At 43.6% G+C, this 25,385-nt stretch overlaps 1 protein-coding gene across 1 annotated transcript in view; it reads left to right on the forward strand.

The window, feature by feature from the left end:
• DCC (DCC netrin 1 receptor) overlaps positions 1-25,385 on the forward strand; it is a 554,206-nt gene that overhangs the window by 484,854 nt on the left and 43,967 nt on the right. Inside the window, exons 17-21 of the mRNA XM_056325745.1 lie at positions 495-733; positions 5,014-5,152; positions 9,104-9,211; positions 11,826-12,020; positions 17,070-17,102. Of these exons, the coding sequence (XP_056181720.1) occupies positions 495-733; positions 5,014-5,152; positions 9,104-9,211; positions 11,826-12,020; positions 17,070-17,102 (714 nt within the window). The remainder of the gene's footprint in view (positions 1-494; positions 734-5,013; positions 5,153-9,103; positions 9,212-11,825; positions 12,021-17,069; positions 17,103-25,385) is intronic.

Genomic DNA, 25,385 nt, shown 5'->3' on the forward strand with positions numbered 1-25,385 from the left:
CAGGTTGGAAGACAACACACCCTCCACTTTGTAGGTGTTTCTGATAATGTATCATTTAAGTGATTCAGGTTTTTTAGGAAAATAATAAATAATGTTATGGAGAGACGCTGTGTGTAGATGCATCTTGTGTGAAGAAAACACAGCATACTTGGAAGTATTTTTCAGAGAATCGTAGAATCATTTAGGTTGGAAAAGACAAAAAGACCTTTAAGGTCTTCCAGTCTAACCGTTATCCCAGTCAGGAAAAACAGCACTTAGCACCGGTTAGTTTTGTTGTAGTGATGTAACTGAAATGTTGCTGATGTGTTCTCATTTTGCATTAATGCCTTTCTTTCTGTTCTCCTCATGTTCCTCCTCCTCATTAATGCCATGCATTTAACCCATTGTGATGTGTGCCCCTTGGTGGCTGTTTGTGTTGTGTTTCGTTTTGTTTTTCTGTTTAACTTACCTATTAATTTATTTTGGAATGCTCATTTGGTGATGTATGGACCCAGACCCCATTGATCCATTAGAAGTTGATTTTTATCCTTTGCTTGATGATTTCCCTACCTCAGTCCCAGATATCTCCACCCCCATGCTCCCACCAGTAGGTGTCCAGGCTGTTGCACTTACTCATGATGCAGTGAGGGTCATCTGGGCAGACAACTCTGTCCCAAAGAACCAAAAGACTACGGAGGTTCGCTTCTACACGGTCCGATGGAGAACGAGCTATTCGACAAGTGCTAAGTACAAGGTGAAATTTTAACACGTTATGATTTTATGAGCTACTTCATCTGTTCATATTTTATTTGCAAAGGCTCCAAATTGGCTTCTTACAAATGTCCCTCAACCAAAATCCCCATTCCAATTGAAAGGAAACTTGCCTGAGTAACTACTGCTTCCTAGAAACCTGTGTGTTTAGCTGGATGAAAATGCCACCTTTTAATTCCACATGCCAGTTCTTGAAAATGTTGATCTTTAATCTTTACCAGTCAGATATAAATTAGTCACAGATTTAGTAGCACAATAGCGCAGCATGAATAGGAAGATACACCAATTGCAAACCCACCCACGCCGTGTCACAATTCCAACCACCCCTATTGCTGTTATCCCAAATAGCAAAAACCGAAGGTGAATTTCTGAGTAATTCTGAGAAAACTCAATTTGAGCGGATATGACAAAAGCACACTACTTTCTGTATGGAAGTTTCTTTTCAAGTCCCCATGAAAGCAGTACCAAAGCCCGTGCATTGCAGCAAAGAGATACGGTGGGACAGGGAATGGGAAGGAACAAGCACAGCCTTTATTTAGGCTTTTTTGTTTGCTTGGTTTTGAGCAAGAAGCTATCTTTCCCCACTATCGTCGGCTTCTATATTGCATCTCATATAACATCCACCTTCCCCATGACGAGCATGTTCTTCCTCCCGTGCCCTACCATAATAGTTGTTTTCGCTTGCCTAAAGGATCGTATCGATCCATAGTGAGTTGTTTGCTATGGATGTATTTTTATACTGCAAGTGGACACCTCATTTTTTGACTGTTCTCTGTCCTAACAAAAGCAGCCTAGTACAAGTCATTTTTACAAGGACCATGGAACAGGCCACGCTCTATCCAGCCCTCAGGCTCCTCCGATCAGAGCCCGAGTGGTATGTCTGGATAGAGGCTGACCTTTCCAACCCCCCAGAGGAAGGCTCTCCACCTCTTTCAGGTTTGGGGTACACCTGTCCTACAGACTCTATACTCATGAGATCTTTCCCAGATCATTTTTTGGAAGACGTGGGAATGATAGTGGAGAAGCTCTTGCCTTCAGTCCCTTTGCTGGATGTGATTTTTTGGCTCTCCCCCTTACACGGCTCCATCAGAACTGGGCTCGCTGGCACTCAGCTACGTCCGTGTGCTGCCACAAACTACCCACATTGGTTGCGTTACTCCTGGGTTGTGTTCACGCCAGCTCAGAGGAGACTCGGGTCAGCTGGCTTTTTGCTGCTGGTGCTGACCCACTGTAAATCTTCTAAATAATAGCACGTCTTTACAAAGTGTAAAAGTCCATGCTTTTAAGTAATAGCCCATCCTGAATAGGTATAAAAGTCCGTACCTTGCTTTTACCTCTGCTGCCGTACTGCTGGCAACCTCCCATGCTGATGTGACGATCTGCAATATTACACCCAAGGTTTGTAGGCTCGTGCAGTTGTAATGAGCTCTTGGGTAATGACGGGTGCCAAAATGATGCGTTGTAATGTTTTGGGTGCCCTACCTTGATTTGACTGCTATTCAGAGATGGATTTCCATGCCTAAGGAAATGAGGAGCACAGCACAGGGAAGCACGGCAAGTCCCAGTTTGCAGCTCTCGGGATGAAACCAGAGCTCCAGCAAAGGCGGCATGATGTTCTGCCGTTCGCCGTCCATCGTAGCATTTTCTCTGGTTTCCCAGTGCATGTACTGAGCTGCATGCAGTGGAAAATGGGGAGGGGGCAACAAAAATGCTTAAAAAATAGCCCCATTAATCTGCTGCGTGGGAGAAGCAGGTCCTGCTTGGAGGTGTTGAGCTTGTTGGCCTTCTGCTAGCACGAGCAGGTGGGCATCTCTCCCAGAGCCACCGCGCAGGGCTCAAGGAGCAGGAGACTGGAGAGAAGAGGAGCAAGAGTGGAATTACCTTTTTTTTTGCCACCATCTCTAATTTGGCCAGTCTGTGAGTAACATGTAAAGAGCCAATCTGATTCATTTATTCCAGTTCAATCAGCCAGAAGCAGAAAAAAACAAAAATCTTTCAAGAGGGTCTGCTTGGTTGAAATGACCACATTTTCTCAAGGAAACAAGATAAAACCCTATTGTGTTATTCTTGGAAAACAGCAGGGAACACTTCTGTTTCCTTCGGAAGGGTTTGGGTCAGGCTCACAAATAGGTTCCCAAAGCACTTGCCTGTGTGTGGGCATTGAATTTCCCAGTCTTCTGAAATTTTCCCATTAAAGTCTCCCATTGCTTCAAAACTGTATACCACATCCTAAGATAATGAAGGGTTCAGCCTTTCCCATGGAAGGTGGAAAGTTTATAAATTCAGCTTCGCCCTGCCAAATTTACTTTGTACAGACCATCCCAAACAGGCATGGCGTGACATTACTAAAGATACTCACTCCAGTTACACCTCCTTCATCTCAATGGGTTGTTGACTTCAAGCATGTTTTGACTATTGAAATGCTAATATTTAGCATTGAGTGAAACAGTCAAAGAAAAACACTCAGTTGGAGACAAATAACTTCCTTTTTACAAAAAAAGAACCCAGCCTCTTTATTTTCTACTAAAGACTGTTTTGTCCAGGAATAGGTTCAAACCCTATTGTTTTTTCCATCTGAATTTTTCCTCATTCTGTGTAGTAGCTGAAGGCTTTCACAGTGATAGTTATCAGATTTAGCTACCCTCAGTCATGCTGAGGAGTATTTTATGCCATAAATCATTTCATTTCTTCCAAAATGTTTTCAGGGGGAGAAAATTATTATTCCCTATATTGAAATCCAGCCTTTACTCAAAGAATAATTTATATATACTCCAGCAGGTGGATTTTACCATCTCTGGTAAGTGCCTGAGTAGTTTGGCTGAGTAGTTTATGAACACACAGGTTATAAGTGACGTCTTTTCTTCAATAAGACTTCTTATAGAGGGAGATTCTCTGCTGGAGCAAACCCCTAGTACAGATAAGTTGCAAAACAGCTGCTTTCTGAGAGCTGGGAGTTTTAATTGAGTATGAAAAGGATAAAATCTGGTATTGCATTAAGTCCTCCTATTAAGTAGTATATTTATAGAACCATATAAGTAGGCATATATAGAACCATAGAATCATTTAGGTCAGCAAAGACCTTTAAGCTCCTCGAGTCCAACCAATAGCCTATTCATCCATGTCTCTGCAAAGGAAATTTCTCCCCCTCCCCCTTGAATATTACTGCTTTGGCCTGTGGTGTGCTGGAAACTTGACATCCTGTTTTTAGTAAAGGGCAATTTATTTTTGAATCAGCTGATGAGTTAGCGTCGAAATGGCGTTACCGCTGCATGCCAGCAAGATGCCTTCTTGTGAACCGCTTCCCAACCATGAGTATCAAGGTAGTCCTGTGATGCAGAGTCATCTGCGTGTTGTCCTTACTCAGTTAACTCTAGTCCGTAGACATACAGATGTGTAAAAGCGTGCATCACATTTACTCGCTGGCCTGTAAGTTGTCCAGGCTGGAGGATTGCACACCAGGCTCTGCAGCTTGAAAAGCGTGGGAATTGATTTTTTTCAGTTGTCACCAATTTGTCCAATAATTTTCTTCTCACTTGTCTCCTTTGGTACTAGAGCAGTTTGGCTCAGATGGTTCCTTACTGCAGGCTGAGGTAAAAAGCTAAATCAGCTAAAATAAATGAACTCTTTAATATTCACATCAACATCAATATGTTTAGTTGTTCATAACACATCAGTGAGGCAAATCAATGTTATGTTTCAAATATAATCTAATATGTAAGCATATTATATTTAACCAAGCAAAAGTGTGGTTTATGAATACAAAAATGCATCTTTATGCACGGGCCCTGGGTCTTATTTTGATCTCTGTCATAAATATGTGTTCACACCAGAACTGGGAAGCCATAACTGGGGCCATCCTGGGGCTCAAAATGCTTTCTGAGCCTCCACTAAAAATAAATAGATGGTAAAAATTATTATTTTTTTTTTTTAGAAGAAACCCATCAAAGAGGCTGGAAACGAGTGTTTTAAGTAAATGAAAACGCTCCTATTTTTTATCTGCATTTGGGCATATGAATGCGTATGCATATGAAGGACAAAATGTACATTGGAAAAAAAATGCATGGCAACTTGCTTTGTCTGGGAAAAGAGAAAGCATCACAATAATTTATTTAACTGCCTATGCTACTAAAAATACTCCTGTTAAGGTGTGCAGTAGCAGTAGAGCTCTTTTGCTTGGAAAAGGCGTCCGTTGTAACTGCGTTTTGCTTGGCAACCAGCCAGGAGGATGACTTTAAAGACGTTGTGCGCTCCCTCTCTTTGCAGTCAGCAGACACGACTGCCCTGAGTCACACGGTGATAGGGCTGAAGCCAAACACCATGTACGAATTCTCCGTCATGGTCACCAAAGGCCGGCGGTCCAGCACCTGGAGCATGACAGCGCACGCCACCACCTACGAAGCAGGTACAGCCAGAGCTGCTGGGGAGGCTTGCTTTGGGGGTTGTATTTCTCACCAAAAAGCCTGGTCCAAGCTCATCCTAACTCCATAAGCTGGCAGCGTACGCACAAAGTGTATTTCTTAATTTATTTTTTTTTTCACAGGCAGCACAGCAGAGCAGTCGTTCTGCTGAGCTCTGGTGTTGCTGCAAGAAGTTAGGAGGTGGGAGTACATGTGTGTAATACTTTGCCCTCTGATATCATGAGGAGCTGTGACTTCTAATGATTTAAAGTAGTTTTCATTTTTCAAAGAAATCCAAGATCAGGTGAGAAGGATTATTCTCTTATCATTAGATAATGATTTTTCTACTTCACAATTTTGACGTACGAAGTTCTATGTGGTTTTGTCTCAAGTTCATGACTTCCATCATATCCACTTAGTAAAAAGGACTCAGTGACTGCCTCTGTCTAACTCACATCCTTCTTGACTTAGGGTCTTGACTCACGGGTGTTCTTACTACTGGGTGGACACATCTTAGCTTATTTGCTCTGCGCTGTGCTGGTGACCAGTGCATCAGTCTAGCCAAGACCTATAGGGTTACATTGATTGAAACTGTGTGTGCAAAAGTAGAGACAAAATTAGGGGTGAAAATTAGAAACGGTGGTGGGGAAATTTAAAGTTAGAAACGGGGGAAAAAAAATTAATAGTCAAGTGAGCGGTCTTTTCAGGTTGCACATTATTTCTTGCAAAGCCACAATTATCTACCCTGTGCAAAATGGTGACTTTTATCCGTTCCCTGCTGACTGTTTGGTAAGGCATCTTGTCTATGCTTTTTGGTTTTATACGTCTTTATTTCATTTCCAACAAGCAGCCATTTGTTAATATTAACTGTGATTATAATGAACAACTATGCTGTGGAGGTTTCATTTAACTGCTCTTCTCAAGCATTTGAGTGGTGTTTTCCAAGCAGGAAACTATGACCTGGAAGATGCTCCAGATTCTGAAGGGGGCTAAATGCTCTTTTGATTACAGGCAGCAGATACATATCACGTGTAACCCTAGTTCAGGGGGTTAAAAATATTCAAAAAGGGGGCTGGAGAGGTAGTGATCTCTCTTTTGTGTGCCTTTGCTTAACCACAGTGGGGTAATATTATGGCTGGGCTTTACTTCTAGTTATCACGTAGTTGTTAATGGCAGCACCTACCCTGATCCTCAGGCTGTCTTTAAACAAGGGTGGGTCTTCCATGAAATTTGCGTTTCTTTTAGAATAAGCTGTCGAACTGCTGGATTTTCCACGTTCTTTATGATCGCCTATGTTTCTTGCTGTAGTCCCTTACCCACAGATAAAAGTGTCTGTGGTTTTGCTTAATATATTTTTCTTCTGCATCTGTTGGAGACAGCAATATGTACATTTGGACAGCAATGCAGAAAGGGCTGTATTTTCCTGAGGGTGACTGTTGGCCTTGAAAACACTCTAGGTGCTATTACAAATTGGTTTCTACCAGCAGATACCAAATGAAGTCTGCTGGTAAATATCGATTTGTTGGGGGCTTTTTAAAATGAAAACCACAGTACGTGCCAGTTAATTAACAAAGGGAAAAAAAGAGGGGATGCATGTGTCCTTAGATTTTCCCATGTGATTGCAATGCAATTATCTGAGCTTGATGGAGCAGCTCTGTTGATTAAGGGCATTCTGCACTGCCGATCTTTATTGCCTGTTTTGTACCCATTCCACATGTTGAATTTCCCATAATGATATTAAAGACTGTATGTATCAGCATCGATACAGAACTCACTAGAGATTACTACCGTGGCTAGGGAGAGCCTGTTGTGCCCATAATTCAAAAGCAGCTCTCAGAGCCAACTTCCATCCCCAGATCTGCCTACACAAGTCTTACTGATACGAGGGGTGTTAATGAGTGCTAAGGGAAACATCTAAAGCTTTGATTTTTCTCGTGGTATCTTCTGTTCACAATCTGCTGAACGCAGAGCTCAACTTCAGCCGCTCAGCGGGACCCACGTGGTAATTATCAGATGGAAAGCCTATGTTACAGGAGGGGGCTTACAAGCTTTCCTAGTTTAGCCTTCCAAAAACCAGAAAGTCTAGGAAGAGAAAGGGTTAGTTCATGAAAACACGTTCAAAAGGATTAATATCAGAGAATGGAAAAGAGTATTTCAGATAAAGGCGCCATTTACATACAGAGAGATGGACACACCTTGGCAGGAATACGATCATTTATGTGAAGGTAGAGAATATTGCAGGATAGGCTTAGCAAAAGTAGAGCAGTACCATTTTGCTTTTAAAATAAAGTGTGGTTAATTTATGAAAAGGGTTAATCTCTTGCAATTCCCTGGAAGAGCAAGGCAGTCCCAGATGTTTCTTTTTGGTACGCTGTGTTTCAACTGATGAGCCAGTGTCCCAAGCTGGCTACAAGCTGAGTAGCTTTTAAATGCAACACAACCCACTTGGAAAAACAAACAGAAAAAAACAAAACCAAAAACAAACAAACAAACAAATCAGCAACAGCAGCAGCAGCGGTGGCAATAATGGCCAAAACACTAATGCAAACTCCCCCAGCAGTGTGGGAGCTCACATCATGCTGGGCATTGCCGAGGATTAAGAGACTTCTCAAAGATCTGTGAGCTTGTGTTGCAGCTTGCCTACTTCAGGCTAAGAAAGATGCAAAGATGCTTCCAGTGAGGAGCAGTTGACGTGACAAGACTGAAGTTAAATATTGTGAGTGGCATTGGTGCTGGCTCTGGATGTACCAGACTGAACAAGTCATTCCAGCACGTACAGCAAAGGGATAATCCACCATAATTCTGCCGCCAAGAGCATCCGCTGGCGAGTGGTAACCTGCTTGGTTGTATGACAGCGGTAACAGAAACTTTGGTTTTCTGTGCACAGATTTAGCGGTTGCTTTCTGGATCCCACTTTTGCAAGGTTCAGCTGATGCAAATACCACGAGACCATCTGCTTGGTGTTATTTCGAAGGCATTGGTTCCTTGTGACCACAGCCTGTACAGCAGCTGGTTCTTCCCTTCCTTGTGCTTTAGGACCAGTGAATGTTTGTCACCCTGAAGATTTGTGTCTGTGCTTTAGATCGGGCTCGTTTAGCTCCAATGGATTTGTAAAGCTTTACCTCAGAAAGTGACTTCTGGAGCAGTTCTTCGGAATTCAGAAAAGTTGTTCAATAGCCGTAGGGGTAGGATGCAGGTGGTAGGATGCAGGTGACGTGATGCTCGTGCGCTGTGTGCTCCCTGCTGTGACACTGTCTGTACACTCCAGGTCATCAACAGCCTGTAGCCAAGCAAGTAAATGAACAACGAGCTCCACGCCCATGTATTACTCTTCTCTCTCAACCATTTTTAAATAATTGTCCATTTTTCCTTTCTCCTCCACAGTCTAACAATATGATGTTAAAATATGTGAGATGCTCTGCAAGACCTCCTGGCCCCCGTTAGTAAAGCAGGGTGTAAAGCAGCAGCTGCAAGCTCAGAAATCCAACCTTCCATCTTTAATACAGTGGAAATAGTAAAGCTAAGATTTTTTTATCAGGTCTAAAATATCCCAAGCTGAGCATATATTTAATGAAAATGCACAATTGCATTTGTGCATACCTACAAATGTTCCTAATAGAGAAGCCACAGTATTATTACTGATACTAAACATACAGGGCTCCCAGAGTATATTAGGTGTTTGTGGATACCTCGGCAGTTGTTTAGCTCTAAGGACCATACTAGCGGTAGGAGGAGAAGGGCTATCCACAAACCCTGACATACCCACACGCAGTGTTTTGTGCAATCGCCCCTATGGAAATGTCACTGCTGGGCAAATCGTGTGTTAGGTTTGCAGTGCATCTCAGGGCACTCACATCTGAAAGGATGCCTCCCGGGTGGTCCACGCTGCTAAGGTGTGTAAGGAATTCAAAAGAAGGCGACTCACTTCTGGTTTCAATTATTTTCATGATTTCCAGCTCCAACCTCTGCACCCAAGGATCTGACAGTCATTACACGGGAAGGGAAGCCACGGGCCGTTGTCGTCAGCTGGCAGCCACCGTTGGAAGCCAATGGAAAAATTACTGGTAAACATTTACATTATCCTGTACTCTCCGCTTTTTTACTGTTCTGATCTTTGCTGCTTCACTTCCTATCTGTTTCATTTTGGTTAGGTTTTTTTTTCCTTGGGTGCTATTTCATCTGATGTTACTGTATTTTCTCTTACTTTTATCAGCCAGACATTATTTTATTTTCTGTTATTTGTATCAGCCAACTTGGTCTAGGAATCAGGGCAGTGTTAGGTATGCTGCAAGATCTACAGCTCAGGGGATGCAAGTCTTTTATTTTTAAATGCTAAGAGCAGTAATCAAAGTTAAAAAATGCTGCACTTGAAGTGAAGGTTTTGTGGTACGTGCTGCTCAGCGATAATTAGAAATGACTAATAAGTACTTTGTTTGGCAATAATGCAATACATAATACAATGCGTATGTAATATGTAATGATAAGTTGCTCGGTGCAGCACATCATGGGAAAATTTATTGTAGATATTAACTTTACAATAACAATTTAGGACAGTGATGAACAGGGAAAAAAATGGTAATACTGACAAGAACTGAACTTAATGGATGCTTCGCAATGACAGATTTTGTTTTCCAAAATACTGCATGTGACCTTAGTGCCTAATTAAGAAATCTATTACAAACCTTTAATGTTAATTTAGTTTAAAGAATACAGTTGAGTTGTGTCTGAGACTTTGTGTTTAAATCATTATTTTAGGCTGTTAATAGACATCTCAGAGGCTTATCATTATTAGGAGAAATACTGCCCATATTCAGAAATGTCCACTTGATGGTCACGTTACTACAAACAGTTGGGTTAGACCCGTTAGTTAGAGCCATTAGCAGTGAAGAGTGCTGGGGCAGATTTTAACACTTGCAACTCAGCAGGGCTTCACTGGCGTCGGATGAGCTGTTGTGAGTTACACCCGGAAAAGTGTCCCACTTTATGTTACCAATAAAATAAGGATATATTTCCATGTGGACATCGGCCAGCGATAACAATTCCTAGGCTAGATTTGCGAAACTGTGTATAATTTCACTCTCTATTATCCTCAGCACTTTACAACCCCTGACCGTGTCAGAGAGGAGGATGTTTTGATGAAATGGCTTTGTTTACACTTACCTAATTCAGCCATTAGAGACAAGAAATGATCGTTCTGATGGACAGCACACTGAAATGAGTGCTAATGGTCCTGATTCCCTGGTGACTTTCCAAGACAAAATAAAATAAAAGCTTTCCTGACTTCCAATCCGTGGTAACAACTTTTTATAGAGTTGTTCCATCGACTGAGAGCAGGCTGGGTCCCTTGACATCCATGCACAAACTTCTTTCTTGGAGCACTCGGTTGGAGAATGACTCTCACAGGGATCTTTTAGTGCATCCGGGTCAAATGGTTCTTAGACGTAGCAAGCAGAGAAAACAACTCTTTGTGGAGAGTAGAAATGTCCCTAACAGCCACATCTTCATCCTTAAAAATGTTTGAGCAATTATACTTGTGTTGAGACACACACACACACACACACACACACAGAGAGAGAGATATTCATATCTTACCTATCTATTAATTCAAATGTCATGGTCAGAGAAACTGCTTTAGTAACCCCACGCTACAAGCCTTTACATAAACTCCTGTAATATAAAACAAGAATAAAAATCAACCACACAAAACCATCTCACTTCCATCCTAACACTGCTTAGTAACCATTCATGTGGAATGAGATTTGCATTTTTTTATTTCAGAATAGGGAAACAGCTGTAGTAAGGCTTACACCAACTTTGTAGTAACTTTGGGTGCAGGCAAAGATGAAGCCCAGAAGACCCGCTCAGGCTCTCCCTGTTGCAGTAGCTCACGCCTGCGGCATGGCACTTCAGAGCAGTCTTAGAGTGGCACTTTTGCATATGACTAATTTGCCAGGGAGTATTTTAGGGGGAAAAAAACCCACACAAAGAAAAGATATTTTTGAAGTTGGGCAGAAACTGGTGTTGCAGGGTGTGCTAGACATCTCAGCCTTTTTTACTGGCTTTTTTCTTCTTCCCAAATGGCAAGGTAATTCCTACAAACTGTTAGTTTCCTAACACTCGTACTTCTACTTGAAGTTTTACAACTTCTATGTTTTATTGAACAGTAAGTAGTTCTCGTAGTACTCTTAAGTTACCAGACTTCTGGATTACTAAAATTTTTGCTTCTTCCCCAAAATACTTTCCCCTAGAGCAGCCAAGGAATATCACATGGCTTCCCTTAAGTACCCAGCAATTGATGTGTGCGATTAATGCTGTTTAGTTTTATTGATGCTTCAGACACACTGAAGATGTACATCGTATGGTTTATGGCAGCCATTGGGCTGAATGGTGCATCTGAATTTGAGTAACGTGCTTGTAACAGCCTTTTAATGTGCTACCCATTTTCATATTTGTTAAATCTATATTTCTTACAGTGAATGCTGTACTTGCAGGTTTGTTCTAAAAATAGACAAACATCTATTTTCAAAACATTTCTCAAAGCTATTTTGATTGGAGACTTGGTGTCTCTGCTTTTAAAAAGAAAACGCTGTTTTTTTCCAAAATCCAAATTGTACCTGTATTTCGTAACAGAAGCACATTAAAATTTGAAGTACTAACGGAGATACTGTGTTTCTTCAGCTTACATCCTCTTCTATACTTTGGACAAGAACGCTCCAATCGACGACTGGATCATGGAATCCATCAGTGGTGACCGGCTCACCCACCAGATCATGGACCTCAACCTGGACACCGTCTACTACTTCAGGATCCAAGCTCGCAACGCCAAGGGAGTGGGGCCCCTCTCCGATCCTATTTTCTTTCGGACGCTGAAAGGTTTGGATCTGCGTCATCTGCATAGTAATGATACATAGAATTTGCTTATGCCTCCGTGGGAGCTTTGCAATTAATTCCGTGTCAGCCAGAAGAGATCTTCCTACTTTGAAACTCTTATTGAGAGATAAAAGCGAAACACTGCATCCAGTAGTTGACAAAAGTAATCCACATAATGGGGCAGTAACTATTATTTTTAAATTCAGTCAGCTGGGGGAAAGCACCCTGACAACACCTAACTTTCTCCCATCAATACTTAAGGTAATTGGATTTGACTGGATTTCTCTAGGGAGGTCCCTTTTCATTTTGGATCCTCTGGCGGCTGTAGGAACCTGTAATGACTCACTCCTATCAACAGAGTAGGCATGCAAAATGATAATTAAAAAGCTCAGCAAACTGAGATGTGACTTGACTTTGTGTGGGGAAAGTCCTTCCAGGTATTTTTCAACAGCAGGCCTCGATTATTAATTAATTAATACCTGATCCCTCTCCCTTAGTGACTGGTGAGAAGGAGCAGGCAAAACAGGGGCACCTGTTTTTGTGGGGTTTTTTTGGCTGGTACTTCAGCACTGATGTGTTCATGAGGGCAAAGGACTGTTGTATCAGACTCAATTTCAAATTAACAAGCAGAGATATTCCTCTCCTCTCTTCCCCGCTGCCTGTCTGTGTGAAGCCCTGACATGATCTACCCGGCAATTATTAGTTATGAAGATGTAAGCAATATTACCGTGAGTGGGAAGCAGGGTGCTTGCCACAGCTCTGCTCCTTATATTTTAACTGTCACTCATTCATTTGCACAAAGGTATGAAATTACTTTTAAAAAAGACATGTAATTAATGAAAAACTCCGCTGACATAAACAGCGAAGCTATTCCAGGAAAGAAGCGTGGCGTATGAGAGAGCACGTTATTGCTGTGCCTTCTCTAGAGAAAATCCAGGGACTTGTAGGTAAAAATAACATCTTGGCAGAAGAGAACTGAGACTGGACTCAGGCTGGGCCTGAGGAGTCATGACTGGAGGGAAATTAGGGAAATTCAGGCTCAGACCTGTGCCGGAGAGGCAGCCTCCTACCATACTTTCCATGAATTAGCAAGAGTCAGAGAGGAAAAAGAAAAAAAAGAAAAATTGTATCAATTTGTTCTGAGCTTATCATTGCCTGCCCAGGTTTTCAGGACTTACTTGTCCAAGTCATGTTTCACTTTGAATGAATTATTGGGAAGATACTGATTATTCATTCTCTACTGCCATGAAATGTGAAGAGATAGCACTTCACGGGTGCTTCATCTCTATCAAGCCGATGGTGCCAACTTAATTTCATGCTCACAATTTGTGCCAAGCAGAAGAAGTCTATTAGACTGAGTTTAAAATGAGCCAAGGCATCAAAATATAATAACCGCAGACTAATGAGATATGAAAAGATACAGAGACCCAGATATCTCAACTAAACCAAAAGATTAACGGACTTGATATCACCTACTTTGTAATGTTTACACAAAGTACCATAAAACTCATTTGGGAAATGAATTCTAGATCAGACAGCATCAACAGATACCAAAAAGATGAATTTACACATTTGTTACATCTTGTAATAGCCTACAAGGACTCTGTCTAATACCCTGCCATGAATACTTAATGATATCCACCCTAAATATGTCATGTTCTATTCTATTCAACTGGTCTTTTGACAAATCCGTCCCTACACTTGAGGTGAAAAGACTTTCTGAAGTCTTGAGTGCATTGTGAATTATGCAAAAATGTTGGTTTCCTGCCCTTAATAATTATTAGCAGAAGATCTGTATGTGCCATATGGTGATGCGAGCTCTGATGGCGAATCTGTGTCCTGATCAGAGAAAGTTTTAAATCACGAGGAACTCAACAAGCATCAAAGATCCACTAAGTCACCCACTGTCTCGTTTCGTGTAGTAGAGTACATAAAGCTCCTCCAAGGAAACCAAGCTGTTCCTTGTGTTGTAATTGCAATGTGAGTATTTGTAGGGACTTTTCTTTACTAATGAAAGTGTAGTGATCTGTGAGAAAGAGATGTGTTTAGTAGTAAATAACACTACCACGGAGCAATGAGTTTATATTCTTCCACTTCAGCTCCGCTGATGGTAATATAGAGGCAAATGGGCAAATCCCTAGCTTATGTAAATTGTCGTTACACTGTGAACTTCAATCAGTCTACCACAGTTTACATCAGGTGAGGATCTGCTTTCTTTATGCTCTGGCTTGTTAAATTTATCACTTAGAGCATGAAGAAGCAGATACGCACCTTCTTAGGCACCTGGAAGAGAAGAATAAAATGTGATCAAACATCCCACCTTTGGTTTTTGTTGTATAACATGGGCCAGAATTCGGTGTCGTTGCTCGGATTTTTCTTTCTCCTTACTGAGCCTGGATGACATATACATATACATATACATATATATATATATGTGTGTGTATGTGTTTATGGAAGAGAAGCAGAGAGCACCCAAATCGTATGTGCATTTTGCAGCCTGTTGCAGTGCATACTCACAGGTTGCTCCTGATGTTGAAGTCCAAGTCTCAGTGTTCCATTGGCCTGTAAGTGGCTTTTAACTAATCATTTTCAGAAATTCTTGGAGTTGCAGAAGTAAATAAATAAATCATCTGAGGTTGCAACTGCCCAATGAAATGTGACATCTAAAGGGAAGGACGGAGCTGGCGACAGGCAGGCAGGCAGGCAGGCAGGGGATTTCCTCAGGCTTTCCAATAATTTGTCAGCTCTCTGGGTTTTCTTCTGTTGCAGAAACAAGCAGATCTTGGAACTGTACGTAGCGAGTGTGCTTACGCTTTCCTCTGCTGAGCCCAACCCATTCTCGTTTCAGCCAGCCTTTACAAACAGACCTTCCTTGAGCACCGAGCTCCTTTAATTAAAGAAAATGAAAGAGTGGTATCCTGCTTGTCAGGCTGGCACAAAACGTTACATCCACACGTATGAACTGGAAAAAAAAAGTTGCCTGTTAATGCACCTGCAGACATAATGTGAAGCAGGGATAGCACTCCAGATCAGATGCCGTTTTAAAAGGAAGAGTAGGGAGGGTGAGAGGGAGGGAGAAAGAAATCATGGGCATGAAACACAGATAGTCCATTGTGCTAAGATCGGCAGGAAAACTCTAGGCATGGGCTTTCTGCAGGACATCAGATGAGAAGCTGCCCCTGTACCATTTCTACGAGAGCCCTGAACCCGCAGGTGATGCCACTCTGCGCCTTGACCCCCCTTGTGTGGTCAAGTGTGGGGCAGCATTTCTAGCCCTGCAGTGCCCTCTAATGCTGCCTTGCGTCGTGCTCCAACAGCTCATCCCGGTTCATAACTGGCACCAAAGGCAAACCCCCGTGACCTGCCTGAAGCAGGTGCTACCCCCCTGGGCTGCAGCATTTCTAGGCACTGGAGGTGTCATGGTTTCACCTCCTCCATCACCTCCATTCACCTCCATCACCTGCTTGCTGGAGAAGGCAGCAAGCACTGAGCGGTGCCAGGGCAGCGTCTGAGTGGCGTCAGCGGTCGGATGGAAGTAATGGCAGTCATGGGCAGGGTTTCACGTCTTCTTGAGGATATTTGTCCTGAAGGAAGGGTGGTAGCCCAGTCATGGCACAGTGGGGAAGCACAGGCTCACAGATTTCTAGAAAGTTCAAGGCAATGTGCTCCATAGACCCTGTGTATGTGCTCCATATATACCCTGTGTATGTGCCTCATATACCCTGTGTATGTACTCCATAGGCCCTGTGTATGTACTCCATAGGCCCTGTGTATGTGCACCATACATACCCCCTGTATGTGCTCCGTATACCCTGTGTATGTGCTCCATATACACCCTGTGTATTGTGCTCCATATACCCTGGTATGCGCTCTGTATAAACCCTGTGTATGTGCTCCGTGTACCCTGTGTATGTGCTCCATATACTCTGCTTCTCTGCATCCATGTAAAAAAGTCTGAGGGGGGGGGGGTGGGGGGGTGGGAATTTAAGTGAAGGTTTGGGGGGCATCCAAGGAGCTACGCCCCCTCTGCCACAGGTGTGGAGCTCCTGACTGTGCCCGTGATAGTAGATCACTGCTATTTCGGTACCTCCGTTTGTTCCCAGCACGATGCCGTGATCCAGGACATTGCAGTGGTTTTAGCAGCGTGGGAGCAACCTGCTCCGCACCTGCAGGCGGGGGTTATTGGGCTTCCAGATTCACATGCCAAATCACTTCTTTTTGCCTCCAATTTCCTCTACTTTAAGATTCTTACATAATTTATGAAGCAGAGGGCTGGTTAATGCTCTACCGTGATAGCTACTTAGGAATTCGAGGAAAGTTCAGTTCCCTCAGCTGCATCATAAATAGTCAGAAGTTGTAGCCACGCAGGAAAGCTACATATAAATATATATTTTTTAAAAAAAATAAATAAAAAATTAAACAATTTTAAAAAAATTTAAAAAGCTACATATAAATAACAGATATAAATATATCTGTTGAATTTCCAAGTCTTGCCTGGTGCACTTCAGATCACGCTTTTATGGTTATTATGCAAAAGCATGTAAATAGTTTTAAACCCTCTTGTAAAATGCTGAACCAATGGGAGTAGAAGCCAGGCTTTCAACTCATAGGTGATCTGAGTGTAATTATTTAAAGAAGCAGTGTCTCCCTTTCCCTTCTTGCTTGATTAAGCTTCTCCGCTCATGCCAGAAAAAAATACCCAAGAGAATGAAAAAGTGCTGCGGCCAAGGTCTCACGTTTGGAAGAACCTGGTGAAAATACCCGCTCTACTCGTGGTTCAACCCATGTTCAGAATTCCGGGAGCATCCGGACAATGCTCTTGGCTGTAGGGCGTCGCTTTTTGCAGCCCTGTGAGGAGCAGGGAGTCGGTACTCAGAGTTCCTTACGGGTCCCTTCCCACTCGGAGCTATTTGGTGATTCCATGACGCTGTGTTGTGTCCTCTCGGTTCTCCAGGATCTCTCTGGAAATGGGGATCGGTTAAGACACGGTAGCTGGTGTGATGCGGCGGCGAGGAGCTGTCAGCCTCTAATGACATTGTCTCTTTCTTGCAGTTGAGCACCCTGACAAAATGGCTAATGACCAAGGTACGGTGCCCTCAATCTGTTGCCTTTTTTCTGGGGAGGGGCCGTGCTTTTCACCTGGGCTGCACACCTGATGAGGCAGGCACTGGCTTGCTAATTAATCTTGTTAATGAAGTTCTGCTCAGCTGAGGCTGCTGCTTTGATGGGGAAGATGTAAATTTTCAGGAGAGGAAATTGTTTTGTCTCTTTTCTGAAGGACCAATTAAAATGTCAAGCTTCTTTGTGTGAAATAAATTTTTAGTCTCTCTGCTGCACTTCTGAATAATTCACATTAAGTATAATTAAGCTCAGCATAATTTCCAGGCTCCTCTTACACCCTTTCATGGGTTATAGATTAAAGTTCAAAAGCCTCACTATGTGAAATCATAAATCATCTTTTCTCTCAAAGCAGCTCCTGTTTCATAATGGCAAAGTTTAGTCAACTTTTCAAGGCATTATCATTGCATTTTCCAAATACAAATGTCTGACTGGTCACGGTTCCTCTGCCCCTTCGAGTACCTGTGAAGCCTGTTGCTAGGATATTTCTTCCCTTTTTTTTGCTTCAGACCTATTTATTCCAAAGTATTTCTTCCAATTACAGCTAGAGCATCGTACATTTACGTGACGTCTGCCCAAGGAAATGCTGCAGTGACTTTTGAGAAAAACTCAAACCTGGTCTTGGGAGGTTTATTGGGATTTGTACTCTGAGTTCCCACTAGTTTAAAAGGCAAAGTGAGGTGTAAACCGCGAGTCCCTGGCTTGACTTACCCCAGTTTAGTGGGTTACGTTAACCTGCGATAGATAATTCCTAGGGAAGACAAGAGAGCGGTATTTAGAAGATCAAAACTCAATTCTAAGCCCTTTTGTAGGTTTTATTTTGACCTGGAGCATCCCTGGCCTATTTCTTCGCTAGGTTTTCACTTTGTGCCAGGTACCACATAAAGCCTCACAGCAAGGCGGCATGTTGGAGGGACCCTCTCTCAGCCAGTTTGGGAAATTCACCTTCTGATTTCAGCGTACAATTTCCTGAGAGAAGCAGAAGTATACGAATTACAAAATTAAAAGCTGGTGTGCTTGGTACGATTGTTTGCACCACAGCACACACAAATGGAAAATGTCAGGTTTGAAAAGGTAAACCCTATTTTTTTAAAGGGTAAAAGTGTTAGGTTACAAAGCAGCCTGAAAGTAAATTGTCAGTATGTTTTTCTTCAAATTTGCATATAAGGTGTTTTCAGGCAGGTTTGGAAAGCCTAGGAGAGGCTCCAGCACAAGGTATCAAGGTAAGCAGGACTGAAAAAATGTCAAGTTCAGGTGTTTTTTTTAAAAAACAAGGAGAAAAGAGAAGGCTGGATGGAAAAGTAGTGTTAGTGGTTTTGTTTTTCACCGAGCGTGTTGCTCTGTGACCGTATGGTTGTACAGCTGTACCGTAGCGGTGTGTAATGGATCTCATGGCACAGCGTGTGGGGCATCTGCCTTCTCCGCTGGTGGGGCTTTCCAGTGGCAAAGCCGGCACCGGAGTCACTGCCAGGCACAACCATAGGACCACTGCTCCTATAGGCATGGTCCGTTCCCTCCCAGTACTTGTCCCCCATCTTCTTGCCCATGAAGCAGGTATCTGTGCAAGCGGCGTCAGGCTGGTTCCTGAGCTTCTACTTGCTGCTTTTCATGGAGCGCTGCAGAAAATCCCCTTGGTCAGATGCTCTACATACTACTTTTGCGATGCTTTATGGGAGGTAAAAAAAAATGTGGAAAAACATTTTAAGGTTCCATAGAGTGGTAAAGCTATGTCCATCACAAGGATATGGAGAATCAGATCCTCTGCAGGGAGACCTGCCTATCCTACCTTGTGCTGTAGTTTTGTCTCCCTCGTTAATTAACTCCCTAGTTAATGGGGAGATGTACATAAGCATGACAGGTTAAGCTGCTTTGTATATGGGAGGTGAATATGTGTTCCTCAAACTACCCCAGAAAAAGAGAGGTCTGTGTTGTTTCCCTTTTGTGCATCCTGTTCCTCTGGGAATGCTGTGCCCCTTGCTCAGGTTTTCCTTGCTGTGCAAAAAGCAACATCAGAATAATTCATTGCTCTTGACCAGGCTGAACAGTCTCTGCCACCTGTTTAGTGAGTGATGCTCGGTATAGACTTTAAGCCAGGAAAGATTTCCTCCAGTCTGGTGTAGCTACTCGCAGTGTGGTGTCTGGCTGAAGCGCATCCCCCAGGTGGTAACTGTGCTGGGGTTGCAACTGTAGCCTGTGAATTCCCAGTTGCTTTGGGTATGGTGGGGGTTTTGGTTTCATTTGAGTCAAATAACTGATGAGATGACAAAAATGAAACAAGGTTAGCGAGGCTTTAGCAGCCAGCGGGTGTGCACAACCTGAGTTACACAGTCACTCCTCGTACGTAAATACTGTCTTCCCCCTGGGGATTTGGAATATGCTGCATTTTCGTTCTTTAGGACTGTGGGATATAAGGAGGAGAAATTCTGAACCTTTTTGTTGTATCTTCTGTAGGCTTGCTGGTATCTGAATTCAGCTTCCATTTTTATGTGACCTCGATGATGAATTCTAATAAATCCAAGTCTGAGGTCTTCACTTGCATTTGCTTGATCTTTAGGCAGCTTAACACCTGGAGGTGTTTAAAAACCACGTAGGTATGGTGCTCAGCAAGGTGGTTTAGCGGTGGGCTTGGCAGTGCTGGTGTAATGGTTGGGCTCGATGATCTCCAAGGTCTTTTCCAATTTAAAGGATTCTACCATTCCATTCTGTTATTCCAGCTCCATTAAAGACAAGTGGATGGTGCCAGGTCTCACTGCAACCGCACTGCTTACACAAGCTGTAAGACAAACAAAGTCAAAGTTTCTGAAAGCTCATTTGCCTTAGAAATCATCAAAGCTAATTCTTTAATCAGCCTGAACCGACACCTGCTGAAGTCAGGGGGAGCCTTTTAAATTACTCTGTGCTTGGGGCAGGGCCCTGGGGGCCATCTCTGCCACAAATGCAATTGTTATTGAGTGACATGAATTAACTGTGGTAGGTCATCTGTCTCCAACGCCAGCTCGTGGCTCCCGTGTTCAGGAAGCAAAATCGATTTACACGGCAGCAAAGCCTTGTTGGAGGATGTGGGACGTGTGAGGGGCTTCGGGCAGAGACACCAAGGCTGCAGGGCAGGAGGAGACAGAGCTCTGAGGACCCCAGATGTGGGATCTGCTAGAAGGGGCGGTACAACCGCCAGCGACCTTGGGTGCAGGAAGGGGAGATAGGGAGGAAAGCAGAACTTAGGGAGGGTTTCAAAGGTTTCTTAGTCCGGGGCAACTGTACTCCTGGTTGTGGCAACTCCCTGGGAGAGCAGAGACCAGCTGCTGCACGAAGGGGCTACCACTGATAAGAGGAGGCAAGGGGTACCCTACCCCCATGACTTCATTCTTGCACATGACTGCCAGACAGAGTTGAGCCCAGCCCAGCCCATTCCGTCGCTGGTCCACAACTGTCTGAAAGAAGGAGGAATCCCAATGCTGAAATGCAAGTAACGCTCCCAGGGCACAGACACTCTTACCTGGAGGGGAAAAAGAGGAGCATCAGCATCTGGAGAATCACGTCATGCACTTCCCAAGAGAGCCCTTCAATCTGAAGTGGGTGCCAAGCCCTTGAATATGTCTTCCTTGCCCATTTTTATTTTACCTGTATGCCACTGGTAGAGCAGGGCATGTGCAAAGGTAGTAAAAGCAGCGATATGAATGTAAGAATAAAGTTACAGTTTCAGATGCCCAAGAGAGTTGTTGTCACACATTATATATGTGGGCCAGGGCCAGCTGCTTTCAGGTGGGCTGTGATGTAGGCTTCCTGGAGTCTAAAAAACTCTGTTTATTATTTTAATCTGAAATATATAGAGTTGAAGTAGGCAAAGAAGAGATGAATTCATTGCATTTTATCTTGCCCCGTTTTTGTTCAATAAAACAATATTAAATTCTTTAGTCCGTATTTTGTCAATATAGGACTTGTCAACAGTTTTGTGTTGCCATCGGAATTAGATCTCTGCAAGAGCAAAGCAAGATGAGTCCTGCTTCTGCACTGCAAATGTTTTATAGTGTCCCCTGTAAATTTTTATGGAAGGAAACATACAGAATTTTGAACAAACGTTTCTTCTTATCTTAGGAAATTTCAATATGCTTTGATTATTCAGTTTTCTGAAAACCTCCTGGGAAATGGGTCATATAAACTATCTAGATAAATTCATATATCACTGTGGAAATCTGTTACATATGGAATACAGGTACAATTTATTTATTTATTTATTTTTGTATGACATTACTCTTTTTAAACTATAAATCAGATGTTTACAAGTGCAGATTTCATATTTACTGCCATGGTGAAGCCAGCAGGAGGCTTCTGTTCCCCATGCCTGGAGCAGGACCAGTGACCATACCCGAGCTCCGCAGAAAGCCCATGGAGAACATTATCCAAGACAGACGTCCATGGATTTTGTTTACAAACTCAGAGGAAACCAGTGGTCTGTGTAGTTTTGTATCCAGTCTGGAGGCATGTGGAAAGGTTTCAAAGCGATGCTGCAGGGACTTGGCCTCTCCTAACAGGGGGTGAACACCGGGCACTTTGCCACACACCCACCGTTTTATACCTCGGTGTTCCCCATCTCGTGAGTAAACAGCACACCATTTTGCTTCATTTTGCAGAGCAAGAGTGTTTGAAGCGCAGTCTAGTTGTGCCTGGAATTTGGCTTTCTGCAGCTCACCCTTCACCCTGTGGGATTATTGCCTGTTTGCCCATTTGAAACCTCCCTGGGCTTGTTTTTCTCCATCTGCCTTCCTGCATCAAAATGGCTGCCGGCATGTCTCCAGCCTGATGTCAGCCCCCAAACAGTCACAACATCTCATATTGTGACTCCAGAAGGCATCAAGTTGGCCTCTTTCTTGCTTCTCAAGCTTTTGGTAGCTCCAGGCTTTCGGTTCTGAAGCTATTTTGCAAATTCAGAGCGCAGCAAGAGCTGCTTCTAAACAAATAATGCAGTGGTCTGTAATGTTCTTTGCTGGAAATAAGAAATGAGAAGTATCCCGTTTATCAGAATAACCACTCCTGGGGGAGGTGGGAAAAGCCTTTTAAACTCTGTCATCTGGCTGTGTTTGCCAAGCAGTGTAGGAACACTTTCTTAAGGTCCAACAAATGGAAAGCATCTCAGAAGCCATGCTTGAAATGTGAAGAAGAAGGATCATTTCTGCATATTGGTTGTGTTTCCTGTGCTGAGACAACGGCCCCTGGATGCACTGGAAAAAGAAGGACTGGAAAGTCGACAGGTGATGTGGTAGCTGCTCACTTCATCTTGCATCTCTGCCCCGAGCCCCAGCATCTTTCCGTCGCTATCAGGTGCTGACCAAAGGTGAGAAGAAGACACAAGTCCTCATGCTCTGTTATGTGTAAATGAGGTTCAGGATGGATGCCGGACCTCCGCTAACACAGTACACCTCAGAGTCTGGCCGTGTGGTGGGCACCTTCGCGTGACGAGAAAGGAAGCTCACTGTGGCCGTGGAGGTGGCTCCTTGCCTCAGTGTGCTCTGAGCTCAGTGTGTCGGGGTGTGTGGCTGTGCGCTGTGGCTGCTCGGCGTTACCCATCCCAGGCTGGACCCCAGCCCCTCTTCCAGGATGAAGGAGCAGCCTGTGGAGAGATACTGAACTGCATAACGGGTGTTACTCAACCTTTCCCTCTTCTGGCTTGTTTTATTGCCTTCCCAGCAGATGATCCTGAAATGGAACAAGGTGGTAGAGGGATGTTCTCTTTTTCTTAGATGTCTGTGTGTCTGCTCTGGGCAGAAGCTCCTATTCCTCCTTTTTTTGTCAGCTGTCCTCACTCTGCTTTTACTCTGCTGTACCTGAGCTTCCTTATCCCACCAGGTTTCCAGGGGGGCTGCAAGTCAGCAGCAGGCTAGAAGGCAGCTTGCCGTGTCCTGCTCTGTCCTGGAGCAGGTTCCCAAGTGCTCGGCACCTTACCTAGCATAGGGAGCTCAGCTTTTCCGTGGAAGCAGAATTTCAGCTTTTCTGATGGCACCATGTGCCTGACAGCTCATGTTGGCTGTGAGAGCCGATGACTGGTTGCATGCTGGATCCTCCCGAGGGACACCCATGGGGCAGGACATGTCAGATGCAGTTTCTGCTGTCTCATACGACAATATTGCTTATCTTATTTTCTCCGTATTTTGGGCTGTTTAAGGCAAAATCCAGTGGCAGTGCAGGGCTGGGTCTGGTTCAGAGGAGCCAGATGATACACCAGCAAGTGTCATTCCCTCTCCAGCTCAGGCAGATGGCTTGTAGTAAGCGTTTTGCAAAGAGAAAGCATTCCTTCAACGTCTGCCGATCTGCCCGTGCCATGCAGGGATACCTGGAGATGGCAAATAAGGAAGCTGCTGGAGTAAAGCACGAAAAGGAGGAAGATTTACAGCAAAATGACAACAGAATTGTTGGCCAATTTCCAAGTGCTAGAGACCTGAGAGGATGAAGAGCTGTTGTTGTCACCGACAGCTTGATTTTTATTTATTATTTTTTTTGCCTCGACAAGACCAAGTTGAAATGTTTATTGCAGGTAATGACGCCTGAGATACAGTTGTGGGAGAAAGAAACACTTTTTCAGAGCAAGGCTCGAGGTACTCAAACATTTGAAAGACAGGCCTGGCAGCAGACAGAAGTTAAACAGAGAAGTGAGAAATTATATGTAGGTTCATATGGATGCAGGGTTTGGTACTGCTGCAAGTATCTTACCGCCTTGAATACAACTCATTTTAAACAGAGGAAAATCAAGTGTGAAGACTGTTTAACCTCCACTAAAGAAGGCCATTCTCCAAGGAATAGCTGATTAGTCAAGATTTTATAATGGCTTGTTCCAAAAGATGGAATCCAAAGCCAAAAAGCTCCGATGGAAACTGTTGGAAGTGGAAGAGGGAGCCTGTTGTCTGAGCCCAAACCCCCAGATGAGACCTGGATGTGTCTGTTGAGTTGTGCTGCGCTCAGACATAACTTCGTGGCTGGCACATGGAGGGTTTGCATCTAATCTCAGTGGGACGGGAGTTTTGTTCTTGCCTTCTGTAAGGCAAGAAACCCACCGGTGGGTTTGGGAAGGAGGTGGAGAGCGACAGCACCAACAGGTGAGCACGGTGAGGGCGCTGAAGACAAGGGAGAAGCAGGGAGGATAGTTTACTTTTTACGTTGCATTATTATAAACATAGGGAAAAGCTGAGGCGTTGGAACGGAGTGTAGCAGCAGCCTGCCAGTAGCAATGCTCTTGCACATCATTTGAGTTTTTTAAAGGGAAATATAACCTAAACTGTTGCCGGGTGAAAGGTGGAGACAGAAATGATCGATGGAGGTGTGCTGGCTTGGAACAGATGTTGGATAACCCTTAAGGGGTTTAAGCCTCACCTGCCCTTTAATGTATAAAACCTTGCAACGCATCAGAGAGATACCTCCTGCCTCCTAAGTGCTTAGATTTCTGTGCTTATCTAAATATTGAATAAGGTTTGCTTGTCTTAATAGCAAAACAGAGCCAAATGACCATAAATTCACTCTTGGCTATCCTTGATAAACCATGGTGCTGAAATACTGTTCATTATGAGTTATTTGCATTCCTGCTTCTTATCAGTGAAATCGCCTCTGATCAGAAGGCGAACCTTTTGGAAGAATTGCCCTCAGTAAGTCAAACAGAAGACTCTGCTGCCTTGGAATGGTTTTAAAACATTTAAGTGTTTCAAAACCATTTCTGGCCCAGGTACCCCCCGAGATGGACCATGTAGCCCGACCCTTTCCCTGGTAGCTGCCTGCCCCTCTCTGTGTTGAGCCATCCCAAATCAACGGCTTCTCCGGGTGCCAGTCACTGTAGTAGGGCCAGCAATGAAAGGGCCAGCTGTTTACACAAATATTTTTACCATGAAAATGTCACGTATAATGCCTTGGAAAGTGCTCATAGGTTGATTCAGAAAGTGCTCACCAGCAGGACCAGGCACACAGGGTTAGCTTTTTTACGTCTCTGATCTCCTGGCTAAATTTTCCAGTGCATTAGGCTCCCACTAAGATGTTTCAGTGTGGGCTAAATATAAAACCCAGTACCATTTAACTATCTCCTGGGTATTTACCCAGTTTCCCAAGCACAATCTAACCTCGGGGTCACAACATGTTCACATGCTGCAGTGTAACACTATGAACAGGGCTGCTTTGAGAGCATTGTCTTGGTAAACAGAATGACTGTACACCTTACATTTGTCTCTATTATGTCTGCTTCTACAGCTAAACATTTTGCAGCCTTGCTTTCTTGGG

The sequence above is a fragment of the Falco biarmicus genome, chromosome Z (assembly GCF_023638135.1).
Source record: "Falco biarmicus isolate bFalBia1 chromosome Z, bFalBia1.pri, whole genome shotgun sequence".
In the NCBI taxonomy this organism is placed as follows: Eukaryota; Metazoa; Chordata; class Aves; order Falconiformes; family Falconidae; genus Falco; species Falco biarmicus.